A 22,801-nucleotide genomic window follows, 5' to 3' on the forward strand; every position below is an offset into this window, starting at 1 on the left:
ACAAGTTTTATGCACACCATCTCTCTCTCTCTCTCTCTTCTCCCCCCCCCCCCCCCCCCCCCCCAAAAAAAAAAAAAAAAAATTTCAGGTAAACCAGTGGCTCACCTGGCTGGAGACGGCAGAGGAGGAGGAATCTGAGGACGACGCAGACTAAGAAACCAAGCGGAAGCATCATGGTGTAGATCAACCGTATCTTATTGTTAGACTTGTTACCTTATTAAACTCCATGCTTAATTTAACCACTACGATGTGGCACTCGGCTGCTTGTGTCTCACAAATATAAACCGAAAGCTTTTACCGACAGGGCCTCATGTGCTACCACCTGCACCGTGATGATGGGCTGAGAAGCATTGTTTAATCTGTTGCCTAATTTTCTGAGATCTGTTTCCTAATCAGCTACATGAATTCTAGAGTGGCTCAACCATGTATTGTTTTTCTCAATTTGCTCCGTTAGGTTGTAACTTTATTTTCACTGTATTGCTTTTTCTTACGGATTTAAACCTCCCCCAGATAGGAAACTGCTTTATGGTAAGAACATGTAGGATTTTCCTCTCTAAAATAAGACAAATCTTTCACGATCTTTGCTAATTCTAGTTACAAAGCAAACAACTAGAAACATTAATATAAGGTCTTGTCAGCAAGCTGCTTTTGTGATCTTCTATCAGGGCCTAGCCTGGATTGCTTTTTATCATACATGCTTAAAAACAGCACCGGGGATGTAGACAAACGGGCTGCACAGCGATCCTTCTCATGAACCACACGTTAAACCTAGATGGCCCGCTGAAGTTGAATGAAGCACAAGCTGGCAAAACATTTCATGACTGATAAAGGTGTCTCTTATTCAACATGTGCTCACTAAATTCCCACTTTGTTTTTGTTTTTTTTTTTGTTTTTTTTAAATAAGTGCTCTTCATAGTCCCTGATGATGAGCTTGTTTTTGTTTTGTTTTTTTCATTAGCATTACTCTTTTTGTTCTGTCCTTTCTTCCTGTCTTTTTTTTTTTTTTTTTGTTTTTTTTTTTTTTTTTTATTATTATGAGTGGTTGCAATACCCATTCTCCAAATGTTACAATATTTAAAAAAGAAAAAAAATAAATCTGTAATCATTGGTTTGCTGTCGTCACGTTTCAAAGTTGCCTGTGTTTCTACCTCTTAGTTAGATGGGCTTTTTTTTTTTTTTTTTTTTTTGTGCTGGGATAAAGAAATCCACTAAGAAGAATATTGAGCCCATGCAGATGCTGAAGTATTTGGTTTAATCCTGGCCTAATTGCACAATAAATGTATTGAAGCAGACATTAACAATGATGCCGTTGCATGTTTTACAAGTGTTAACATCTCATTAGGATTTTTTTTTTTTTTTTAAATTTCACCCACATGATGAAATGTGTACTTATCAAAAGAGTAATGTCGACTAGATTTTGAAGCGGCCCTGATGAGGTTGGTTTTTATATTGAGGGCTCAAATTAATAAATGTTAGATTTGTCTGGCTCTTAAATTGGCAAACTATAAATTGTAATTGATTTCCCTTATAAAGCTAAACAAATGACCATCAGGCTTAACCAAGAATTGTACTCTCAAGCCATGATTATGTCTAAGACATATGATTAGGGTCTTATTGTAAGGTATTCAGAATTATTGTGCACCTCTATTGCTTTAATGTCAATAAAGTCAGTACATGAGCACCTACTGTTTACCTGTATTTACTCTGCTTTACAGTTACATATTCCATCTGTCCAATAAAATACTTCACACTTGAACAACAGTTTGAATCTTCCAAGCAGCAGCTCTACTGGAGTGCTTTGATTTTTCCCAGGAGCATGTGGTTACATTCGTGGTCAGTCCTGATCTGTGGGAATCCAGAAGTATTCCACCACCTTCCTGCTTCTGCGCAGAGGGCCTGAGTCGGGTCGCTCTCCTCCATAGGCAGGCAGCTCATCAAAGTGACTCGGACCCAGATCTCTCCCCATGTGTGGTGCTGTCACCCTGAGCATGGTCCTGAGTAAATACAGTTCATAATTAATTCTTAATAGTGGTCTTCAACCAGAGAAAAGCTTTACACTTACCTATTTGCCTTCAAGTTTTTGTAAATTAGAATTTTAATCTTATGTTGCTACCATATCTGAACGATTGTAGTTTGTGTGGCTTCCCCCTGGTGGCCACAGTTTTTGTTTACCTAGATGAACTCCTTTCAGGCTCTTCAACGCTGGACTCTGGAGTGGAGATGTATACAGGATCTCCTTCCTGAACAAAAACCATAACATAAGCTTCTGATTTACTTTTTAAATGTCCTGTATTGTAGACCTAGACATGCACAGCTCTCTTGTGAGTATGAGATGTAGGATCATCTCACTGTGAAATTTCTCGGAGTGCCATCTGGATTTTTGAGAATTTTAACCCTCTGGTCACTTTCAGTCATGCACAGGAAGTAGCTTTTGATGTGGGCTTGACACTGTTGAGAAAAACAAATCACTTAAAGATTTTACTTTAAAGAGATGAAAATGTACAGAACAAACTTTTTTTTTCTTTCAGCCTTGTTGCAAACGTGTGACTTGCAGTATTGTACCACAGTGAATCACTCAGGGACATTTTTCAAGATGGAAATAATCATTTAAACAGTATATTTTATGCTCAGTTCAAATAATTTCTACCGTGACTGTTTGGAGATAAGAGGTGGGAGATGGCACAAAAGCACAGTAGTGTCCACTGTTTTGTAATTGTTCAGTGGGCGTGAGAGCAGTGGTGCTGTCTTACTGCTTTATTCTGCCTCAGAGCCTTCAGGTCTTCCTGAACTTGAAACATGTCAGCCAGCTCCTGGTACTTCTCCCTCCAGCTCAGGCACTCAGCCACTCTCTCCTGCCTCTCCTTCTCAGCCAGATGCCTCTCTGCCTCAACTTCCCGCCGAGCCTGGTTAGCTCTTTTGCTCTCCTCTTCTGATTCTGTCGCTCTGCGTTTCCAGTTCATCTCACTGCAAAGGGACAGGATGAAATTGCATGCTAGAACATCATAGCCAGACTGCATCTTCATGCACCTTTAAGCTAAATCCAGTTAAATCTTTAAACCGTCTTGTCTTCAGCCTGTTGTGAAGCGTACTCTCATTCTGGTCTGCAGGTAGTGAAAAGCAATAAAGAAAATCCCTAAGACATGAATTGAAAATGGTAAATGGACTGGTCCTTATATAGTGCTTTTCTACTCTGAGTACTCAAAGCACTTTTGTTAACTGTGTCGTCCAGTCAGGTATTTGTTGTTTGACTCGAAGTCTGTGCAAAATAAGCACACCTGGTCTTTGGTACTGTTCCTCACACTCTTAGAAGAGTCATCTTGTGTTGTGTTCATGGGACAACACAGAGATCACGTGAAAACTATGCAGTGAAGGTAAATAAGTACACTTTTACAGACTTTCTACACTTTTACTTAGCAGAGCAGCCTCTTAAAGTCCTTTATATATTGTCTTGGAGTCAAGTACGCTTCCTCTGACTTTTCTCTTTGTTTCTGTTTTCTCCTCCTCTGCCTTGCTGATGTGACTCAGCTGAATTGAATTTTCTCAGAGCTATCAACTAAAAGGCCGTTATTGTTGCACCACGGACGGTCATGGACAATGACACTGAGTTTTGGGAAATTCCCTCTGAAGATAAATGGGGAAAATCCAAAAAAAACCCTCTAAAAACAAAAGTCAAAGTAATCACACACATATACAAACATTTTCATAGGTCTAACATCCTGATGTTAGAATTGATCTTTTCTATATTCCCAGCATTAGATTGGATTTTTAAAAAGAGCTTGTGTATTTGGTATATCACAGAGCACTGGTTGGTACAAAATGCATTTTAATCAAAAAATATGAATAGTTTTTTTTTTTTTATCACACTCAAAAAAAATCTCACTTTTATGACAGGAAAGTAAGGAATAAAGAAGACATCTCTAACTAAGATGTTTAAATTATTTCTTCTTGGGCTCACACAGTGTACTGTTATACATAGATTTGCAACACAGTGGCACGGTGGTTAGCACTGTTGCCGCACAGCAAGAAGGTCCTGAGTTAGACCCCACCATCCAACCGTGAAAAAAGATAAGTGGAAGTGAATGGATGGATGGATGGATTATTGCTTCCCTCATCTACTCTTGTTAAGGCAGTACAACTTCTTATTTATGTAGAAGAAGCTAGGACTAAAGCACAACTCCTATTTTTCATTAATGATAAAAAACAAAACAAAACCCTGAAAGCAAAAATCAGAAAAGAGAGGTACTTAAGATGATTTAGTGGGATGTAAGAAAATCAATCACAGTTGCCAGGTGTCACTAAAATGTATCTACCTCTCTTTAATTTGGACATTTTCTTGGGTGAGCTTCCTCAGCTTGTGTCGGAGGTCATCTCTGTCTGCCTCCAGGCTCCTGCTCTCCTGCAGGAGGGCCTGTTTCTCTCCAGACACCCGATCCAACTTCAGCTTACTTTCAAAGTAGTTCTTCTCTGTTTGTGCCAGTAAAAGCTGCATGTTCGCGTGCTGCAGAAAGAAAAAGCAGATGTCAAATTAAGTGTTACGGGCTTTGATTGAATGAACTCAGTCAAACGCTAATCTTCCTGCTTGATTCAGGAAGTTCATTAACTGAGGTTAAACAAAAAAAGGAACTCAGCTGGAAAACTGCGTCTAAAAGCACTTTGAGTTATTTCTGCCCACAGAGATTGCATCTGCAGTTTGCAGTTTGGATTGCCATGATGACACGGGCGTCACAAACCATGTACATATCCTGGAAAGCTCCTCTTAAGGCTTTATCCTTCACTTTAACTCATTAAGCCCCAAAGTGACATCAAGGAAAATCGATGGTGTAGTCATGTCAAATATTCCCATGTTCCCAAAATAGCTAACTTTAGAATGCTTGTTTTTAATGATCAAAAGTCATTTTCAATCTATTTAGGATTCCTAACTCATCATGTCCGATATTATATCACGTCAACAAACTGATGCAAAGCAAGCTAAGTGATACATCCCAACCAACACAAGATTTTTAGGACTGATAATATTTAGTTATTTAAAAGTCTGATATTCTCATATATCATCCAATAGTTTTTTTTTCTTTTAAATTTACAAAACAGATTTGTCTAACATTTGTTTTGCCCGTCTTTGCTCAGATCCGCTGGCTGTTGCGTTTTTGGTGCTCCAAACACTTTGCAGAGTGCCCTCTGGTGGTATGACTATGCAACATCAACACTCATAACATGGTTGAAGGGTGTTTCTCCAATTTCTTCCTTACTTTTTCATTTTCATTTATCTGTCATTATAATTCCCGTTACTTACAGATTGGCAAATAGCTAACTAATCAGGTTCCACTATGTGAATACTGTAAGTACTGTTTCTAGTCTTATAACAGTAACAGAAAATGCCATGTGATAACCTTTTCACAAGGTAAGAAAAGGAAAACATAAAATACTGAAAAAATATACACTTTTACTTCATTTAGCTAGAAGAGTATATATTCTATCCTATTCTTGCCCAGCTGCAGTGTTATTTATTTATTTAATAAGATAAAGAAACAATCAAAGGAATTTTTTATTTAGTTCTCGCCCTAAGACAGGTGGGATAGGCTTCAGCGCCCCCCCCGCAACCCTGAAAAGGACAAGCCAAGTGAATGGATGGATGGAATTGTATTCAGCTTAATAGATCAGCGTTCTCTGTCATGTGTTTACCTCCTTTTTAAGCTTCTGCAGCTCTTCACTCAGACGTCCCCTGTCAGCCTCAGCTGCATCCTTGTCCCGCTGAAAGCCCAGGGACCGAGCCTCAGCCACAGCCCTGCCCTTCTCTGCCTCCGCCCTGGACTCCTCTGCTTCATCTGCAGCTCGCGAACATAACATCGACCTTTGCTGGCTCTGGTACAGCTTCTGCTTCAGCTGATTTGGGTCACACAGAGAGAGGTGAATGCGTACTGCAGTGACATGATCAAGAAACAGTAGACGCCTGCTTTGTTTTACCAACGTAACGTGATTCTAACCCTTTGGAGTGACAAGGGTCTGCTTTAGCTGGCATGAATGGGTTAGGTTATATAGGTTAGCGGAATAATATGCATCTCCTTCATACATTCGTATAAGATGTCTTATATAAAACTAGATCTAAGACTTCAAACACTTCAACAAGCTTTTCTGGACATAAAAATTTCATTTATAACACTTACTTTTATTTAAAGAATGCCTACTGTAAAGATCCCTCATGTTCCCTCATTGACACAATGGCAGTTCTGAAAAGGCAGTCACATTTCCTGCCACAAAGATCTCCCCCAGCATACCACAGCCACATAATCCTCTCTGTGTAGGGTCAAGCAGTACGGTTCTCCTGGTTTATGCTACACATTCAGTTGCCCATTTGTCAAAAACATGGTGAGGAATGGCTAACTGACCATAGCAGGGTTTTTTTACACATAAATTTCAAAATATAAAAAGGTCACATATTTTATTAGAGCTGTAAATTTAGTCTGACATTTAAAGCTGGCATGTAAACACTGTTTGATAGAAGCACATGCTGTTTTGCTGCTGTTTTAACATATGAATCTAACATTAATGTCCTGGAGAACAGGAAGCTGCTATAAGCCAATTGTAACTTGATGTAACTGAATTAAAGTTTTCCAACAGATATAAAGACAAGGTTTGAAAGAAGAACATGTCTTGATTCCTTCCAAAAAGTCTGATTGACTACCATATAGGTGTGTGGTTATACTTTCGTTTTTGTGCTCATAAGTGGCCCACTGTTTCATCTCTTGGTTATTAGTGCCATTTAATAACACTGTTTGGCTGTACCTCCTTAACTTGAGCCTGTAGCTCCTGGTTCAAGTTTCTGAGGTTCCTCATGGTTAGCTCACTCTCTGTGCGCATCATAATCCGTTCCATGTGGATCTCGTTTGATAAATACTTGTTTTCTTTCTTCAGGTCCTCACATTCCTGAGAGAATTTATTAGTGACACACAGTGTGAACTAGAAGCTACGGAGCCGCCCCCCAGCACCACCACCCACCCCGAAATATACAAACTCATAAAATAATGAATTATGTCATCATGAGAAATTATGACCTTTACAAGTTCTCATTATATTTACAGCATTTTTTTCACATTCATCATGCTTTTTGTTTTATGTTTTATGGTTTATGGTTCATGTCGTCTTTTTAAGATCATTTAACTGGCCTTGGAAATAATAATACGAGTGTGATCATTTTTTACGCTCGTCTGGGAAACTCTTTTCCTTCAGGTTTTCCCAGAAGGATTCAGCTTCTGAACCAAGGTCTTAGATATCTGAGAGGTCACGAGTGCACTGGCTTACACAACATGAATTATTAATATTTATCATACATTTCCTGTAAGGATGCACTTACAGTGAGGCTGGAGGATGTTAAATGTTACACCTGCTGTTATGAGTCATATGAGAACTCAGCAGTAAAATCTACAAAATAAATAAATACAAATAAAAAAGTTTCTAAAAGTGAAAAAAGTTTGTGTTAGCTCTGTAACTGATTTTACAATTGCCTGAATATTTGAATGCTGAATCAGAGTTAATACGAATTATTTAATCTTAACGTTACATTTTGTTAAAAAAAAACATTCATTGTCCTTTTCTACCTTCTTACCTTCCTCTTTCTGACCAGCTCCCCCTGCAGATGATTGAGCTGGAGGAAGGAGCCATTGGAGCTGACGGCGCTGACTGGCCTGACCGCCCGCACAGGCCTCCTGGACGGCCTGGAGAGGACTTTAACTTCTTCCGTTACCCCATCCTTGAACCGGCTGCCTCTGTTAACGTTACTGCTGCTCATGGAGAAAGATTTGTACAGGCTGTCATCTAGCGAGGACATCTGCAGATCTGTGTGCGATCTGGCCCTGATTGACATTTCAAAGAAAAAGAGAAAAAAACAAAACGACTGATGCAGTTTTGCCAAAATGTCACTGTCACCAAAGGAAAACAAGGGCTCCCGGTTTGTTGTTAGAACATAGGCCAGCAACCTGAATAAAGTTCTCAGTTTCATGTTTGGTTCACTGGGTGGATCCTATCACCAGCCCAGCTTCATTCAACATTTATTGGGCAACATGATAGCAGAAAACGCACTGAGGCAAACAGTCTCTGTGTTTTGGTAAGAGGACACTTTCTATTCCTTAAAAAGCCTTAAAATTATTAATAATTTTTATATGTGAAATTGAAAAAGTCATTGGTGTCAATTTATTTTTATGTATTTAAAGTTTTTTCAGTTAACTTAACTAAGGACCAGTAACCATGGGTAGCATATCAGAACAACAGAAACACACACACACACACACACACACACACCTCTATATCTATACTTGAAAGGTCACTGAGACCTATTCTTGTGATGTCAGATTTCATTTCATATTTTCACACTTTTTTTTTTTTACTGGTTTGTGATTTTCTGACAGTCTGTAGAAGAAGATAGACACACCCAACCGAGGAAGTGTGACCACTTAACATCTTTCCTGGGCCTATCAGTAGACCAGCAGTCTATCGTTTTCCTCAGTCATTACTGCTTCAGCCTGAAGAAGGCAGGAAGCACCATTATTTACACAACAGTCACTGAGTCATTGCAGTAGGACATGCTGGACTGCTTTGCTTCCTGCAGTAGAATGAAAGTGGTGATACTGCAAGTTTTAACACAACAGGGGAAAGTACTCGTCATTCTAACATGCCTTTAACTCGTGATTATGATGTGTTCAGGGTACCAAATGCCAGGTCTGATCACATGATTAGAGATTACATGAGAAAGCATGCATCATTTTTATTGAAAGGCTAGTTTTAATAGTGCAAAAAGTTAAATGCGTCAGCTGAGTTGATAATCCATATGCAATCAATACGTAATTAATAAATAACCTTAATACTCAATACTTAATACTTAACTGAAAATGCCACACTTTGATTGTTGGGTTTTGTTGGGTCTACCTTACAATATAAAGTTCCTTGAGGTGACTGTTGTTGTGATTTGACGCTTTATAAATAAAATGGAATTGAACTGAACTTTAATCATAAAAAAAATTAATGCAAAAATATTCATGAGTCCTGTCACTGAAAATCATTCAACTTTACTTTCATGATTAGATGAGAACATCTAATCATGAAAGTGCATTATTCAAGTGTTCATGATAAAAACCTGTGTGGATGTTTTTCTTGGGGTTTTTTGGTATTTACTAAGATAGAAACTAAACTGCAGTGAGGCGTTTCACATGATGCTCCAGGCTTAAGCATTTAGTGTGCCACTTCTTATTTTTATTATCCCAAATGATTTGATCCCAAAATTCTGTTATGTATTTTTTTGTCCATGTGGAATATACTATATAAATTACCTTGCAGAATACCATGAAGCTCTCTTGTTTATGTTACTATGCATTAACCACCAGGGAAAAAACTTACTGGTCACAAATCATAAATAACATGTGCTTCTACACATGTCTTTTGTCGCTTTGCTTTCCAGCTGTGCACCCTTCCTGAGGTTGAACATTTTTTTAAGCATCTTTTTCTTCTCAGTGTTTGCAAGTGTATATACAGTCCTCATAAAGGGACTCCTGCAGTTTGTCTCTATAATATAAAAGCCCTGTGTTAACTGTTGTCGTGGGTTGGTGCTGTGTGAATAGATTAAAACTGGTTTATTTTTTCTATACTTTTTAAAATATACAACACTATATTTTTGTATACAACACTTTTTAGTCCATTGATTGATAATTTTATTTTGAAAAAATTGTATAATATCAACATTATGTATGTATTTTGTAAGCTCTGTTAATGGAAAGGGGCTGGGGCTGATATAGTGCTACATGTTGAGTCGCTTTATGAAATGAAAAGATCAAACAAATGATTGATCAATGCATAATCGATGTAGGACTTAAAACAATTAAAAAGTAAACAAGCACACAGCAGTTTAAACAATTGTAAATACATTTGCACCATTACTGTGAAAGACAGACTTAAATATACAAGTAGTTCAAAGATTATGTGCCATGAGTCGTGATTTTTTTTTTTCCTTTTTTGATCTTTGATAGGTGCCGTGAATGTGATGAAACATAATATAAACACAGAGGAAACTTGGTTATACTTATAAAATTGGTTCCAATAGCTGACAACAAGAGTGAGGACAGCAGAGGAAAAGTTGGGAGGAAATTCCTTTTCCTACAGCTTATGGAGTGCAAAAATACCTTCATCAGAGATGCTTACGAAGCAGAAAAGCTCAAACTCATACAAATAGTACAAAACAACATTTAAGAAGGCTTCTTTAACCATATCCACTTGTAAAGTTTGATTTTTTTTTAAAATGAATAAACTCTTCACCCAGTTGACAGTTTAGATTATTACATCCTTTTATTTGATTCTTTTATGAAACCCATATTCCCATATCTCTGCTTTGGAAATCATTAATATGTTATCACTAGTACAAGATTAGTGTTTTAAATGTCATATATGTCATGCATCTGCAATTTGATCACCCAAACAATAACGTTTAGAGAGTTACTGTGAAGGTCTTTCTCATGAGGATGCGTGTCCTATCTCCTAACAGGCCATAAAGCAGATTTGACCTTGTTTTTCCTGTTTCCTTTTCTCTTCCCTGTCACATTTGTTCTTGGGCTTCTCCCTCTGCTTCAGTTTATTTGATCCTCCACCCTCATCCACGTTGGGTATACTTTGTCATACAAGACATGGCAAGACTTTGTTGTTTGCCATCAGTATTACCTGTGATTTTTGCCCTGTTTTTACAAACCTGCGAATCCACTTTAAATAGAGGTAAGGTTTTTGTATGTTTATTTCTTCATTCACTTTTAGACTTAATCCTGGGATATCCCACAAGTCTAGCGTTTCAAATTCTAAAATTTCATAGTTGTTAAGAAGTTTAACTCGTGTTTTTGAAATGTCTTTTAAGACTGCCATCAGATTTTATTGTTAAGAAGACGAAGATGTTTGGCTCCTTCTGTGATATTAAACTTTAATAACTGTAAACTTTAAAATGTTAGCAAAAGATTAAAAAAATGATTTTTTTAAATGTTTTTTGAGTATTCTTTGTCGCACACTTTAAAAAATTTTTGTTAGTAATTTCTGAGAGTTACAGAGCCACTGGAGTCTTCCTGCTTATTGAAGGAGGAACCTACTACACCTTGAACTTCACAGCTGCCAGAGATGCCTGTCTTTCACTAAATGTCACCATGGCGACGGAATATCAGATATCAAAAGCAATCACACATGGACTGGAAACGTGCAAGTAAGCAGAAAGCATTTAACTAGGGTTTAATACATGTTGACCCATATACATTTTTCATATTAATAAATCATGCACAAAAACAGGCGACTAACTCGAATGCGTTTCCCAGTAATAACATAAAAATATTTTAGAAAACACAACTAACTGTCCCAAATACACAAGATCGATGTATTGCATAAGCACTTGGGTCCGTATATATTTGGTTAGTGGCACTTTTTTTGGGGTAATTTTGCCTTCTTACACCATCACACTTTAAATTAAACCAAAGATTATTTAAATCAAGGAGTTTAACATTTGCATTCCCTGTTTATAAATTACACACAATCCCTGATTTTCTGTGGCTCAAAACTAATTGGACAGACTGACCTAATTTTAACCATAATGATTGTTGTTTAATATGTGGATAAAAACCATTACTATATTACTGTTACTATTTTAACAGATATGGCTGGATAGCTGAACAGATTGCCGTCATCCCACGAATTTCCCCTAAACAAAACTGTGGCCAGGGCAATATTGGGGTAGTGTCATGGAAGACATCAGCAGATAAAAAGTTTGGCGTCTTCTGCTTCAATGCATCCGGTATTACTTATTTTCTTAGTTTATGAGACTAATATACGCCATAAACGTCAGTTCATCCATCACAGATGTCAAATGTCTAATGCCAAGACCAAAGTGTCTGAGTGGCACATAACAATGTAATGACATGATCAGTGTGATTGTGACCGGCAAGTGGTTTTCATGTTGTGCCTAATTACTGCCTGTAATTACAGCCATCTGATCACTTAAATAGAACTGAACCACTGATTTTCTCAGCATTAACAGATTTGGAGATAACAGCCAGCCCACAATCCCCCACATCTCCAACTCCACTGACAACTCAAACCACACATTTGGTCACATCAACAACAAAGTCCATGTCCTCAACAAAAAAGTCAATAACAGGAAAATCTCGGCCGACACTTCAGCCCACACCCTCAACTTCAGCTTCTGATGTGCTTGTCAAGACATCGCGGTCAGCAAGGATTTCTTCCTCTGCCACCCCTTCTTTTAAAACGTTCTCAACCCATATTCCTGTTTCCTTGCCTCCCCTAACCACTCTGAACCCCCCTGATACCACTTTTACCTTTTCTGCTTCCACTCATGCCTTCAATTTCCCAGCTTCCTCTGAGTCGGTGCTGCCACAGACTGAGAGCTCCACAAAACCATCTCTAGGAGGTATGTTCTGCAATATCTTCTTTTTTCATTGTTTGATTTTGCTAACATCATTTCAGCAAAAAGAAACCCAAACATTTGGATAAATGATTTTAATCAAATTAACTTATTTACTTGATTTCTTTTGTTGTTGTTTTTCTTTATCAGCTTTACATGTAATAGTTATTGTTCTTGGCATCATTCTTCTGCTCCTGACTGCAGCAAGCGCTATGTGGTACTTTCAAGTGTGAGTAATGTTTTCAGATGATCTGCACGGCTTAAAGCACTTAAGGAACAACTTTTGTTTCTTTGTTTGCAATAATGTGGTGTAATCCACATATGTTGTCTTTTATTAAAAACACTTTTCTCTGTCTTTTTGGAAAAGGAATGTTTTCAGGTGCTTGTCTCACTGGCAGCAGATGGATAACATCGAGACAGAGATGTGGAATTTTACTGATAATGATATGAACCAACTCGGCCAGTATGGACCGCAAGGAGATGATGATGATGACGATGAAGAAGAATCAGACCAGAAGTACTCCAGTGATATCAATCTGTGTGTGAAATCAGACATCAAAGCAAACTCTTCAGAGTAATATGACCATTTTGTGCAAGTTTTTGTAGACACAGCTGTTTTGTCTGATAAAAACAAGATTAGAAGATCATTTACGTCATAAACTCTTCGGTTGATTGTTGTACTCATAAAAATCCTTTATACAGCCTGATGCAGGACTCTTCTGGCTACAGACAACTGACTCTGGCTCTATGTTTAGACTTGCTGTCATATACACATGAATGAAGGTGGAAGCCAACATATGCTTCGCTCCTAGTGGTGGAGAAAAAACAATACAAATATGTAACTGACACAGACCATATTGTAAAATAATATTGAAAATATACAATAATAATAGTGTGACCTGTATTTCTGTATTACAGACAACAGATACTAACAAACAAGCTTTCAAAGTAATACTATTATTACTTTTATTACGAAAATAAATTGTGTTAATGTTATTTACAAGTGTCTTCTACCCCCACACACACATATACACACACATACACACACATAGACATATGCATATGTAGATTTAGCACAAAAAGTCAGGTAATTTGTGTTTGGGCAAATATTTCTTTGTAACTTTGCATCTTGGCAATAAATACTGTTGCAAAGCCTGTTTATTTCCTCTTAAAGGGCGCCATTTAATTCCCAAAGAAATGCATGTGTGGGTTGTGCAGCAGAGACGAGTATGAAAAACTTACCAAATCTTCTCTCTCCAATCGAGTAAAAGTACATTTATTTGCATTTATTTCACGTAAAATAGCAAAAAATATATACTTCCAAATACACACGGGTACGTGTTGTTACCAACGCAGCAACATGGCGGCGGTAATGAGTCGCTTCGGTATTTACTCACCGACATAAAACCAACGAAGAAGACGACAACTCCAGAGCCAAACCGTCGTTGATTTTTTTTTTTTTTTTTGCTTTGCTCATCCATGTTTGTAAACGTTAAGTTACAGCTTTGGTAGAAAGCACACGAAATGAGACGCCTGGGTTCCGTACAGCAGAAGATACCGTGTGTGTTTCTGACAGACGTGATGGAAGAACAGTCCAGAAAACGCGACTGTCAGGTGAATGCATCTGCAGACACATCATCAGGCGCAGTAGGTTTATTATGGGTATCTCCTGCTGCTACAGTTGTTAGCACGGAGAAGCACCCGTCGTGAACAAGTTCTTAGTCGTGTCTTTTTATCTTTTACTGGAAATGAAATGTAAGCAGAATAATGTCTGAGCCAGAGCAGGAGGAGGCTAACTGTTGTCCTTCCGCCTGTAGCACGAGGACACACCTCAGGTCTTCCTCGGCAGAGGACCACACTGATTTGCATAATGTAGACAACAGGGCAACAGGTTGAACAAATTAACTGACACATGGTCGTCGTGACAAATAGTTGTGCAGCTGGTTTCAACAGCAGAGAAATTTCTGTCTGATTTATTTATTTATTTATTGTAAATGTGGTGCAATCTGGCATCAAACAGTTATATGCTGTGCCAACTTTCCAGTTTTTAACAGTGAGTCGAGTAGAGCCAGTGCTGTGTGATGAATAGAGTAGAGCAAATACCTGCATGGCTGAATGAAGGGTTTTTCCTACTTACTCAAGCTTTACCAAAGCACCAAAATCTTCTTTGTCAGGTAACACACAGACATATGCAGACCACTCTTGCAGGCTTAGTCACTGCAAGTCTGGAAAAAACAAACAAACAAACTCTGGAATGAAGAAAACTTTGGCCAGCCTACTGGAAAGCAGAAGAAGAGAGGAAGAACGTGCCAGTTAAAAGACTTATGGACATTTCAGCTGTATCGTTAAGGACATGGAAGAACCTGACATTAAATTAATGTTTCATAACGTGTAAGACTGAGAGCATCTTTACATAATTCAAATGTAGGCTAAACCTAACTGCAAGTTTGATATAAGGAAGTGCAAATAGATGGCCTGTTTCAGGATTGTAGTCAGTGAGACTTGTAGAACAATAAAACCCTACAGGAAAAAAATCAATGAATAAAGTTGTTTCTGAGAATTGATATTAATTACTGATGCTCATTACCGAAAGACTTTAGACACTGTTACTATTCACTCACTGAGCTCTGAGGGATCTTGTAGAGGCATTACTATCTGATGTTAATATACACAGCTCAAAGGAGAGATCTGCAGGTGTCAGGATAGAACTACATATAACAGGAAAAGTCTGTTTTCACACATTAGCTGTTTACCCTTAAGTTAAATTGTTGCAAAGAATTATTTCAGTCATTTTCCTAGATAATCAGTAACTTAATACTATCATTTTCTTTATTCATTTTTTAGCGGTTGTTTAGTTTTTCTTTTAGAACCCTACCACAGGGGGGCCACAAGCCGATGTAGTGCTAGTGCCGTTCTCAACCCAGCAGAAATGGGGAGGGTTGTGTCAGGAAGGGCATCTGGTGTAAATCAACCATGTGAATCATCAAGAATGAGATTTCCATAGCAGATCAGTTGAGGCCTGGGTTAAGAACGACTGCCTACGGTGCTGTTGGCCAACAGGGTGTGGATGGAAGTTGTGCTGCTGTTGGCCAAAGAGGAAAGTTGGAAGGCATGTTCGGAGACAGAGAGAAGGATGGAGCCAGGGAAGAAAAGGGGACGGCCAGAGTGAAGAAGGCCATGCAGAGGGTTTATGTGGCAGAGGAGGATGCTTGAAATGGAGGCAGAAGATGAAAAAGTGTTGTTAGTGTCTTTTAGGATGCTAGCTGGCCCCCCAGATTTTTCTCCACAGCGATACATCAAACAACATCCATCCATAGGTCTCCAGCCTGTCCAAGGCCCAAACAACATAGAAATGACTTGATTTGTACAGAATGGTTACCCTGTTGATGGAACAGAAATATAATTACCACCATATTACTTTATGGCTGTGTTTACCATCCTTTTGGAGCTATGGCACATATTCCACATAAGAAAAATCACACGGCACACCACCAAACAAAAATGTCACAAAAAGCATATTGATCATTTTTCCTGTGCACCAGGTACAGCAGAACCACTACTCATGCTAGGGCCTTCATCTGGGTCAGATTGACTACTTTTTCTTTTCAAATATTTATCTATTGCTATGATGTGCTGCGTCGTCTCACAGCATGACTTTTTAATTTCTTCTTCATCATCTTCTGTTTTCCCGGCAGTTGGCAACCTATTTAATTAGAGCAGGTAGTTGTACTGCTCTCTAGTGGACGAGATTGTAATTGTTCTGCCCGTTACTCACGCCGGTCCTCGACCTTTTTTGTGCCACGGACCGGTTTAATGTCAGACAATATTTTCATGGACCGGCCTTTAAGGTGTCGCAGATAAATACAGCAAAATAAAATGAAACAACCAAGACAAAAACAATGATATTTTGTAATTATAATAATAAACGCAAATTCATTGTGTAATTGTGTAACTTTATTAGCAGCGTCCTTGTGAAATACGCCAACAACATTGAGAGTAACATCCTCCTCTCTGCCCCTTAATGCTCTCTGGTCACTATGGTAACGCGTAAATATTTCTTTCAAAATAAGACACACAACTACAACACGGGAAAAGACCCAGGATAACCGAGTTAACAATAAAACCCCGGAAAACCATAAATTTCACACCCAAGCCTCAACATGCCATATCCACTTATCCACTTGATATAAGGCTAACTGGCAAACTGTAATATTTTTCAAATTTTTTCCCCTCTCTGATTTTTAAATGCATGTGTCTTAAAACCACCAGGTGCAAGAGTTCCCTGTAGAGCCTGGGATTAAAGTTTGTGGCTCTTGGAGGCCTGTTTCCTTTGCACAGGTTTTCTCTGAATTAGCTGGAGCAACCAGCTAATTCATGTAATATGTGCCGTGAGCACATTGGCATTCGTTCAAACTCTACACCACTTGAAGATAATTTTTCTTTCAGTGGAGTGATAGATTTCAAATAAGTGTTTTTGAATCATTTGCCAAACTGATATACTTCATCCATCCATCTAGAGCTGTAGAGAACGCTTTAATCTTGGCATAATGATGACACTTTATACTGATGATCATGAGCCTCATATCACTGACACCTCATTTGTATCTCCTTAATGTTATGTTTTTATGTTGTGATAAATGTAGTCTTGTAGTCATGTGTGATTTTTGAAAATAGCCAGAAACTGAAACGTCATTTGTTTGAATCAGCACCTGTTAATAGATATATAGGAGATATACTTTAAGAGAATCGCTTTTCATGGGATTCACTTATATTTCATGTAATTGATTCCCTGGTTGCTAAAACTTTGCAGTCATGAAATTATTCTCAAATTGCATTAGATGAATTGTGCAGCTGATTCAGTGTCAGCACAGTCATGTAGTCTGTTGTTGGTTCTTTAATCAAGCCCAAACTTATAATTGAAAAGTGGTGGTTTATAATGTGGGGCTTCTGTTTGATGCTATATAATATGTAGATAACTGATTTATGCATTCATGGTACCGTTACTAATGTTGGGTATAGTCACTTTCATTTATATCTTGCACTGATCAAACATGGTTTTGCTTCTCTTTAGCAATTTCAGGTTGTTGCCACAGAAAATGTGAACCCTGTTGCTCTGGAGGCTAACATACATAGTGCGCTTGCCACTGAAAAACTTGATGGCACCTGTTGCTATGTTACAGTTTATAAAGGTGAGAAGATCTCAGAATAACACTGATCATTTCCTAGTCAGCATCTACAAACTGCTACTACTTTGTAGTTTTCTAAGTGGAATTGATCTGTTTTCTTTAGGGCAGCCTTACCTGTGGGCTCGACTTGACAGAAGACCAAACAAACAAACAGAGAAGAGGTTTAAAAAGTACCAACATTCTCACAAAAGTTGTAAAGGTAGATTAACTTTGTCAAAAACAGTTCCCCCAAGATTTTTGAACACGTTTTCTTTTTGGTAATATTGCTTCTACACATCACCACAGTGGGTTTTTAGTGACTGAAGCAGATTCTGAGCCTCAATTCAAAGGGTTTAATAACAGTATTACTTAAAAATCCACTGTATTGGTATACACAAGCATAATTACCAGAAACTTATGGGGCTAATTGTGAGAATATTGAGTGTGGACCAAAAAAGAAAAGGCCTGGAAAATGTTAATACATAACACATTTAGCAGTGGGGAAGGGTTTTATTTTTCCGGGCTTTCTTTCAGGTTTCACGTGGAACATAGAGGAAGATTTTAAACCGGTGCCAGAAACATGGATCCCAGCTCATGGAGTCAAACATCACAGCGGCCGTCCAGTGCCCGATGAACATGGACATATTCCAGGTTCTTAGTTCTCATTTTAGTTCGTGTGCAGTGAATTCACCTATGTCTATGTAAAAGAGTTTATGTAGAAAAATGGGGTTAAGTGTCAAAGTGACGATAAGCCGCAAGTATCGTCCTTCACATGGAAACCATCAGCATGACGAGTACTTTTCTTTGTTGTTATAAATATGTAGGCTGGGTTCCAGTGGAGAGAGACAACAAGCAGTACTGCTGGCACTCCTCTGTGGTGGATTACAACGTTGGGCTTGCTCTTGTTCTCAGGCCTCGACGTGACAACGAAGACATGTTAGAAATCACATCAGTCCCATTAGCTGAGCTCCAGGAACAAACACTGGAGCTTATTGGAACCAATGTCAATGGAAACCCCTATGGTAATAGAAACTACATTCATTTTTTTATATATAAGCTGTGGTTAGGAATTAGGAATTAATTAATGTTAATAAATGATTAACATTAATTAACTTCATTGGGTGATTGATTTAAAAGAAAAACTGAAGTAAACCAAGGTTCATTAATATTGTACAAACAGGGCTGGGCAGCAAAAAACAGCCTGTCCACTGCCTGGTTACACATGGGAGTGTCCCAATCAGAAACCCACCACCTGTGGACTTCCAGCAGCTGTGCTCCTGGTTTCATGAGAATCCAGACGGTCGAGTTGAGGGCATAGTCTGGCACTGCAGTGACGGCACTCTCATCAAGGTGGGATAATATATATATATATATATTATTCAGTACATAAAATAGATTTAAGTATCTGTATTAAAAGATTGAGCTGCCATAAGCAGTTTACAGGGAGCAATGCTGTCATGCTTCAGTGTTCTAAATAGTGTGAAATCAGGCACCAAGCTCTTCTGTGTGTGTTGTTAGGTTCATCGTCATCACCTGGGACTGAAGTGGCCAGAAGTGAACACTTGCCTTGGTAACAAGCCGACGGCCATCCGTGTTGACGCTTATGGCAGCACGGAGTTGTTTACATCGTTTGTAGCACTAAATGGACACTGCTTCAGCCGGCTTCAGGACATTCACTTTGAGCTATAAGTCCATGCGGTCTTGTGAGGATCTGCCGCTTCGCTGATAGATCCCTGATATTTCATCTGTAATTCCATGCGAGTGATTTACAATCCTATACTCATATAGATTAATTTATTCCACAGAAACCAGTTAAGAACTGCTGCTTTTTGAATTCACGAAAGTCTTAAGAGTAGCTTACAGTGAGTGAGCTGTTAGTGAAAGAAATAAGGAGAAAACTGACTGCCAAAGTTTAACGTTTGGCACCCAAAAGAAACGGTGGAGTGAATCAAAACTTAAGATGGTTCTTGCAGAGATGTGTACTGCTTTAATGTAAAAATAACTGACCAACTTCGCTTTTTTTTTTTTTTTTTTTGTAGCAAGTTAAGTTATTAAAGGGAACCCCAGCTATTAAGACATGTTTGCGCTAAAAAATGCACTATGCTTTCAATAACATATGTGGTATTAAAATACGCCAAATGTTTTCCTTTTAAGCACATTTTATATAAAACCGATTTACCAGTAGGCCGCCATTGTTATTTACTTCTCAATGCACTCTGGGTAGTGACGTCATATGGTTGCACCACATTGAGTTCACAGCAGCGCACTGGAACTGGCTTCAGTTCAACGTTTCCAGTTTGAACCAGAACAATCCGAGAGAGAGAATGAAAATAGTCAACCAGCACTTATTTTAGATGAAGATGAAAACAATCCGTCACACGAGGACGCGAGAGTGAGGGAAAACTACTGGTGTCTGTGCGGCTACTGAGAGCGTTTGTTGTAAAGAGTTCAGTTTTACTGCTTGTCCGTGCCAATCGTAATTTCACTGTATAATAAAAATTAGAATTCTATTAATGTTTTTATCATGCGGTTATGCGATGCCATGGATAGCTGCTGCCATAAAACTGAACTCTTTACAACAAACGCTCTCAGTAGCCGCACAGACACCAGTAGTTTTCCCTCACTCTCGCGTCCTCGTGTGACGGATTGTTTTCATCTTCATCTAAAATAAGTGCTGGTTGACTATTTTCATTCTCTCTCTCGGATTGTTCTGGTTCAAACTGGAAACGTTGAACTGAAGCCAGTTCCAGTGCGCTGCTAACTGAACTCGATGCGGTGCAACCGTGTGACGTCACTACCCAGAGTGCATTGAGACGTAAATAACAACGGCGGCCTACTGGTAAATCGGTTTTATATAAAATGTGCTTAAAAGGAAAACATTTGGCGTATTTTAATACCACATATGTTATTGAAAGCACAGTGCATATTTTAGCGCAAACATGTCTTAATAGCCGGGGTTCCCTTTAAAAATGACCACTTTATATATACTGTACCCCAAAACTCATCTGTTGCTAAGTGAAGAATGAATGAATAAATATTAACATTTTATTCAACAAATTTTTATTTGACAGAATACAAAAGTGACTTACAGTACACAGAAAAAAAAACTTTCATGTTACGTACAAATTTACATTCTCACAACAATAAGTTAGTATTCACATATTAACACAAAAATATTGTGTCATTTCATTGTTAAAAGGAAACTCCTTCCTCAAAATTTCCAAGGAATGTGACTGTAAAAGCATGACTTGCATACCACACATTAAGTGATAGACACACTGGGCACTTCTGCCTTTACCCCAAATTGTTGACACACTTTTTTCAGCTGCTCCTCCAACAGAACATTCTTCTTCACCTCTAAGTTGTAGTTATATTTCAGGTCTTCGATTTCATCAAAAAATGCTGGGTCAAAGTTCTCCAGTTCTTTTTTCAGCTTCGTGACCTCAGCTTGAAGTTTGGTTTTTTCAGTTTCAGCTGCCTGCAGAAGTTTTTTGAGTTTCCCATAATCTATGGACACAAGAAGAGAAATTCTTCCTTAGACAGTACTGTACCTCATACCTATCAAGGTGTTTGTTAAGACGGCACATATATTAAAAAAAAAAGTCCCAACCTCCCTCAGATTCACGCTGACAAAACAATAGTGTAGCTGGAAGACTCGCCTAGTTTAGCTGTCGTCTCGCCGTATCGTTCACTGTATTCTTGCATCCTTCGTTTCATTTCTTCATTCTCTTTTCCCAGCTGAGTGCTGGCCAGTCTTCACATACATGACATGTAGAGTTTAGTCAAAAGCAAAATGTAAAGTTGAATGTTTCAGACAAAGGAAAAAAAAATTTTTTTCATGTGAAGTTTAACGTACCGGATTTCCTGGAAGGCCTTGCTGCTTCCTGCATCACCTTTTCCAGCAGCAGGAAAGGTTTTTAACACGTCAGCCTAAGAATGACAAACTGATAGTATCAATCAAATACAGCACCTAAAAAGACAAAACTTTTTGTTACAGACATAACCGTGTTACATCATAGATTTTGTCATCTCTTTTTTTCCACAGAAAAAAGAACGATAACTACTAAAAACTAAAGCTTCTCTTGAAAACACGACAAAATGTCCACAGAAAATGTCAACTCATTTTGCATTTGATGTCAAGGAAAATAAGACGCGTTATAAACTGTGGAGCAACTCTTAAAAACACAAACTTTTACACTTTATATTTTATTCCACTGAACCAACTTTAGATTTCATGTACTACAATCTTATGACATGAAGTCGAATAAAACTAAAAGAATTTATTAAAACTAAATGATGCTTTTGTCAAAATATGACTAAAACTACAAAAAAAAAAAAATTTGCTGTCCAAATTAACGTAACCCTCTACTGCATAGCGTTGCACTGAGGCAACAAACCACATTTTTCATCCTTTACACTGGCCCTTCGAATAATGCTACCAGGCACATCTCTTTCCAATAAAATGATGAGTTGAAGGTGGTGTGACTTTCATCTGGGGGGGGGGGCTTTCTGCAAGCTGCACTACATGAGAGACATCTCATTAGGAGGCAAGATAAAGATCACTATTTTACATGTTTATAGTGAAATACATGTATATTAAAAATACTTGTATGTGCATGAATATGTTAAGAAGCATATTTGATTGTTCTACTTTTTAAATTTCATTTATACAGTAAAACTGTTAATTTTCATTCATTGCCTCAAGGCAACACTGCGCAGTTAGCCCAATTTTTTTTTTCAGGCAATATAATGCATTTGGATATGTGTGTAGAGATGTGTTTGTGTGCATTTATATGATCATAGTCAATGTTTTTTACTTCACAATCTACTCATAATTACAGGACATGGATGTAAATACCTTTTATGGAAGGAAACCAAGGGAATGTGCACTTTGTCCTCAGAAAGTGAGGACAGTGAGCTTTCAGGGAGTGACAGTGAAGTAGAGGAGTGGATGCCTGAATGAGGTTTGAGGGACACTTAGGAACTCAGGGGTCAGCTGGTAAAGTAACTGTGTCTGTGTGTGTGTGTGGTCGTGTATTATTTATTGTTGTGGGGACACAAATTTGTTTACACACTCACATTGTGAGGTCTCGCCTACTTCATGGGGACAAATTGCAAGGTAAATCATTATATTTTAGGGTGAAGGCTTGAGTCAGGGTTAGGGTAAAGTTCAGGCAGGGACTTGTGATGGGTAGGGTCAGGATAA

General features: G+C 38.3%; 5 protein-coding genes across 10 annotated transcripts in view; 3 read left to right on the plus strand and 2 right to left on the minus strand.

Moving 5' to 3' along the window:
* The window catches only part of eif4g2b (eukaryotic translation initiation factor 4, gamma 2b), a 171,653-nt gene extending 169,972 nt beyond the window's left edge, over positions 1 to 1,681 (plus strand). Inside the window, exon 24 of the mRNA XM_040026889.1 lies at positions 89 to 1,681. Coding sequence (XP_039882823.1) covers positions 89 to 154 — 66 coding nt within the window. The 3' untranslated portion in view covers positions 155 to 1,681. The remainder of the gene's footprint in view (positions 1 to 88) is intronic.
* Positions 1,339 to 6,919, minus strand: LOC120730243 (peroxisomal and mitochondrial division factor 1). Its single transcript, XM_040026504.1, has 7 exons — positions 6,781 to 6,919; positions 5,680 to 5,880; positions 4,311 to 4,498; positions 2,751 to 2,964; positions 2,350 to 2,448; positions 2,173 to 2,240; positions 1,339 to 1,994 (listed from the first exon to the last, which is right to left on the minus strand). Exons 1-7 carry the CDS (start codon positions 6,868 to 6,870, stop codon positions 1,835 to 1,837), a joined length of 1,020 nt encoding a protein of 339 aa, XP_039882438.1. The 5' UTR covers positions 6,871 to 6,919; the 3' UTR covers positions 1,339 to 1,834.
* Positions 6,920 to 10,591: 3,672 nt separating this feature from the next.
* Positions 10,592 to 13,585, plus strand: lyve1b (lymphatic vessel endothelial hyaluronic receptor 1b). 2 transcript variants are annotated; one of them, XM_040026514.1, is made up of 6 exons: positions 10,592 to 10,746; positions 11,050 to 11,218; positions 11,661 to 11,800; positions 12,035 to 12,436; positions 12,581 to 12,659; positions 12,798 to 13,585. In XM_040026514.1, exons 1-6 carry the CDS (start codon positions 10,662 to 10,664, stop codon positions 13,006 to 13,008), a joined length of 1,086 nt encoding a protein of 361 aa, XP_039882448.1. In that variant the 5' UTR covers positions 10,592 to 10,661; the 3' UTR covers positions 13,009 to 13,585. The 2 variants fall into 2 exon arrangements, with proteins under 2 accessions (XP_039882448.1, XP_039882449.1); XM_040026515.1 differs by having other exon boundaries at positions 11,069 to 11,218.
* Positions 13,586 to 13,839: 254 nt separating this feature from the next.
* On the plus strand, positions 13,840 to 22,192 carry cunh12orf29 (chromosome unknown C12orf29 homolog). Its single transcript, XM_040026516.1, has 7 exons — positions 13,840 to 14,044; positions 17,502 to 17,619; positions 17,720 to 17,815; positions 18,130 to 18,246; positions 18,420 to 18,617; positions 18,776 to 18,945; positions 19,114 to 22,192. The coding sequence occupies exons 1-7, from the start codon at positions 13,955 to 13,957 to the stop codon at positions 19,282 to 19,284; spliced, it is 960 nt and encodes a 319-aa protein (XP_039882450.1). The 5' UTR covers positions 13,840 to 13,954; the 3' UTR covers positions 19,285 to 22,192.
* The window catches only part of cep290 (centrosomal protein 290), a 38,826-nt gene continuing 36,854 nt past the window's right edge, over positions 20,830 to 22,801 (minus strand). For 4 of the 5 annotated variants that reach the window (XM_040026509.1, XM_040026508.1, XM_040026506.1 and 1 more), the window contains 3 exons: positions 21,452 to 21,525; positions 21,255 to 21,349; positions 20,830 to 21,102 (listed from right to left, as the gene is read on the minus strand). In XM_040026509.1, the coding sequence (XP_039882443.1) occupies positions 20,858 to 21,102; positions 21,255 to 21,349; positions 21,452 to 21,525 (414 nt within the window). In that variant the 3' untranslated portion in view covers positions 20,830 to 20,857. The other variant, XM_040026510.1, reaches the window with a different exon arrangement.

Source organism: Simochromis diagramma, unplaced genomic scaffold, assembly GCF_900408965.1.
Source record: "Simochromis diagramma unplaced genomic scaffold, fSimDia1.1 OVJJ01000293.1, whole genome shotgun sequence".
Lineage (NCBI taxonomy): Eukaryota > Metazoa > Chordata > Actinopteri > Cichliformes > Cichlidae > Simochromis > Simochromis diagramma.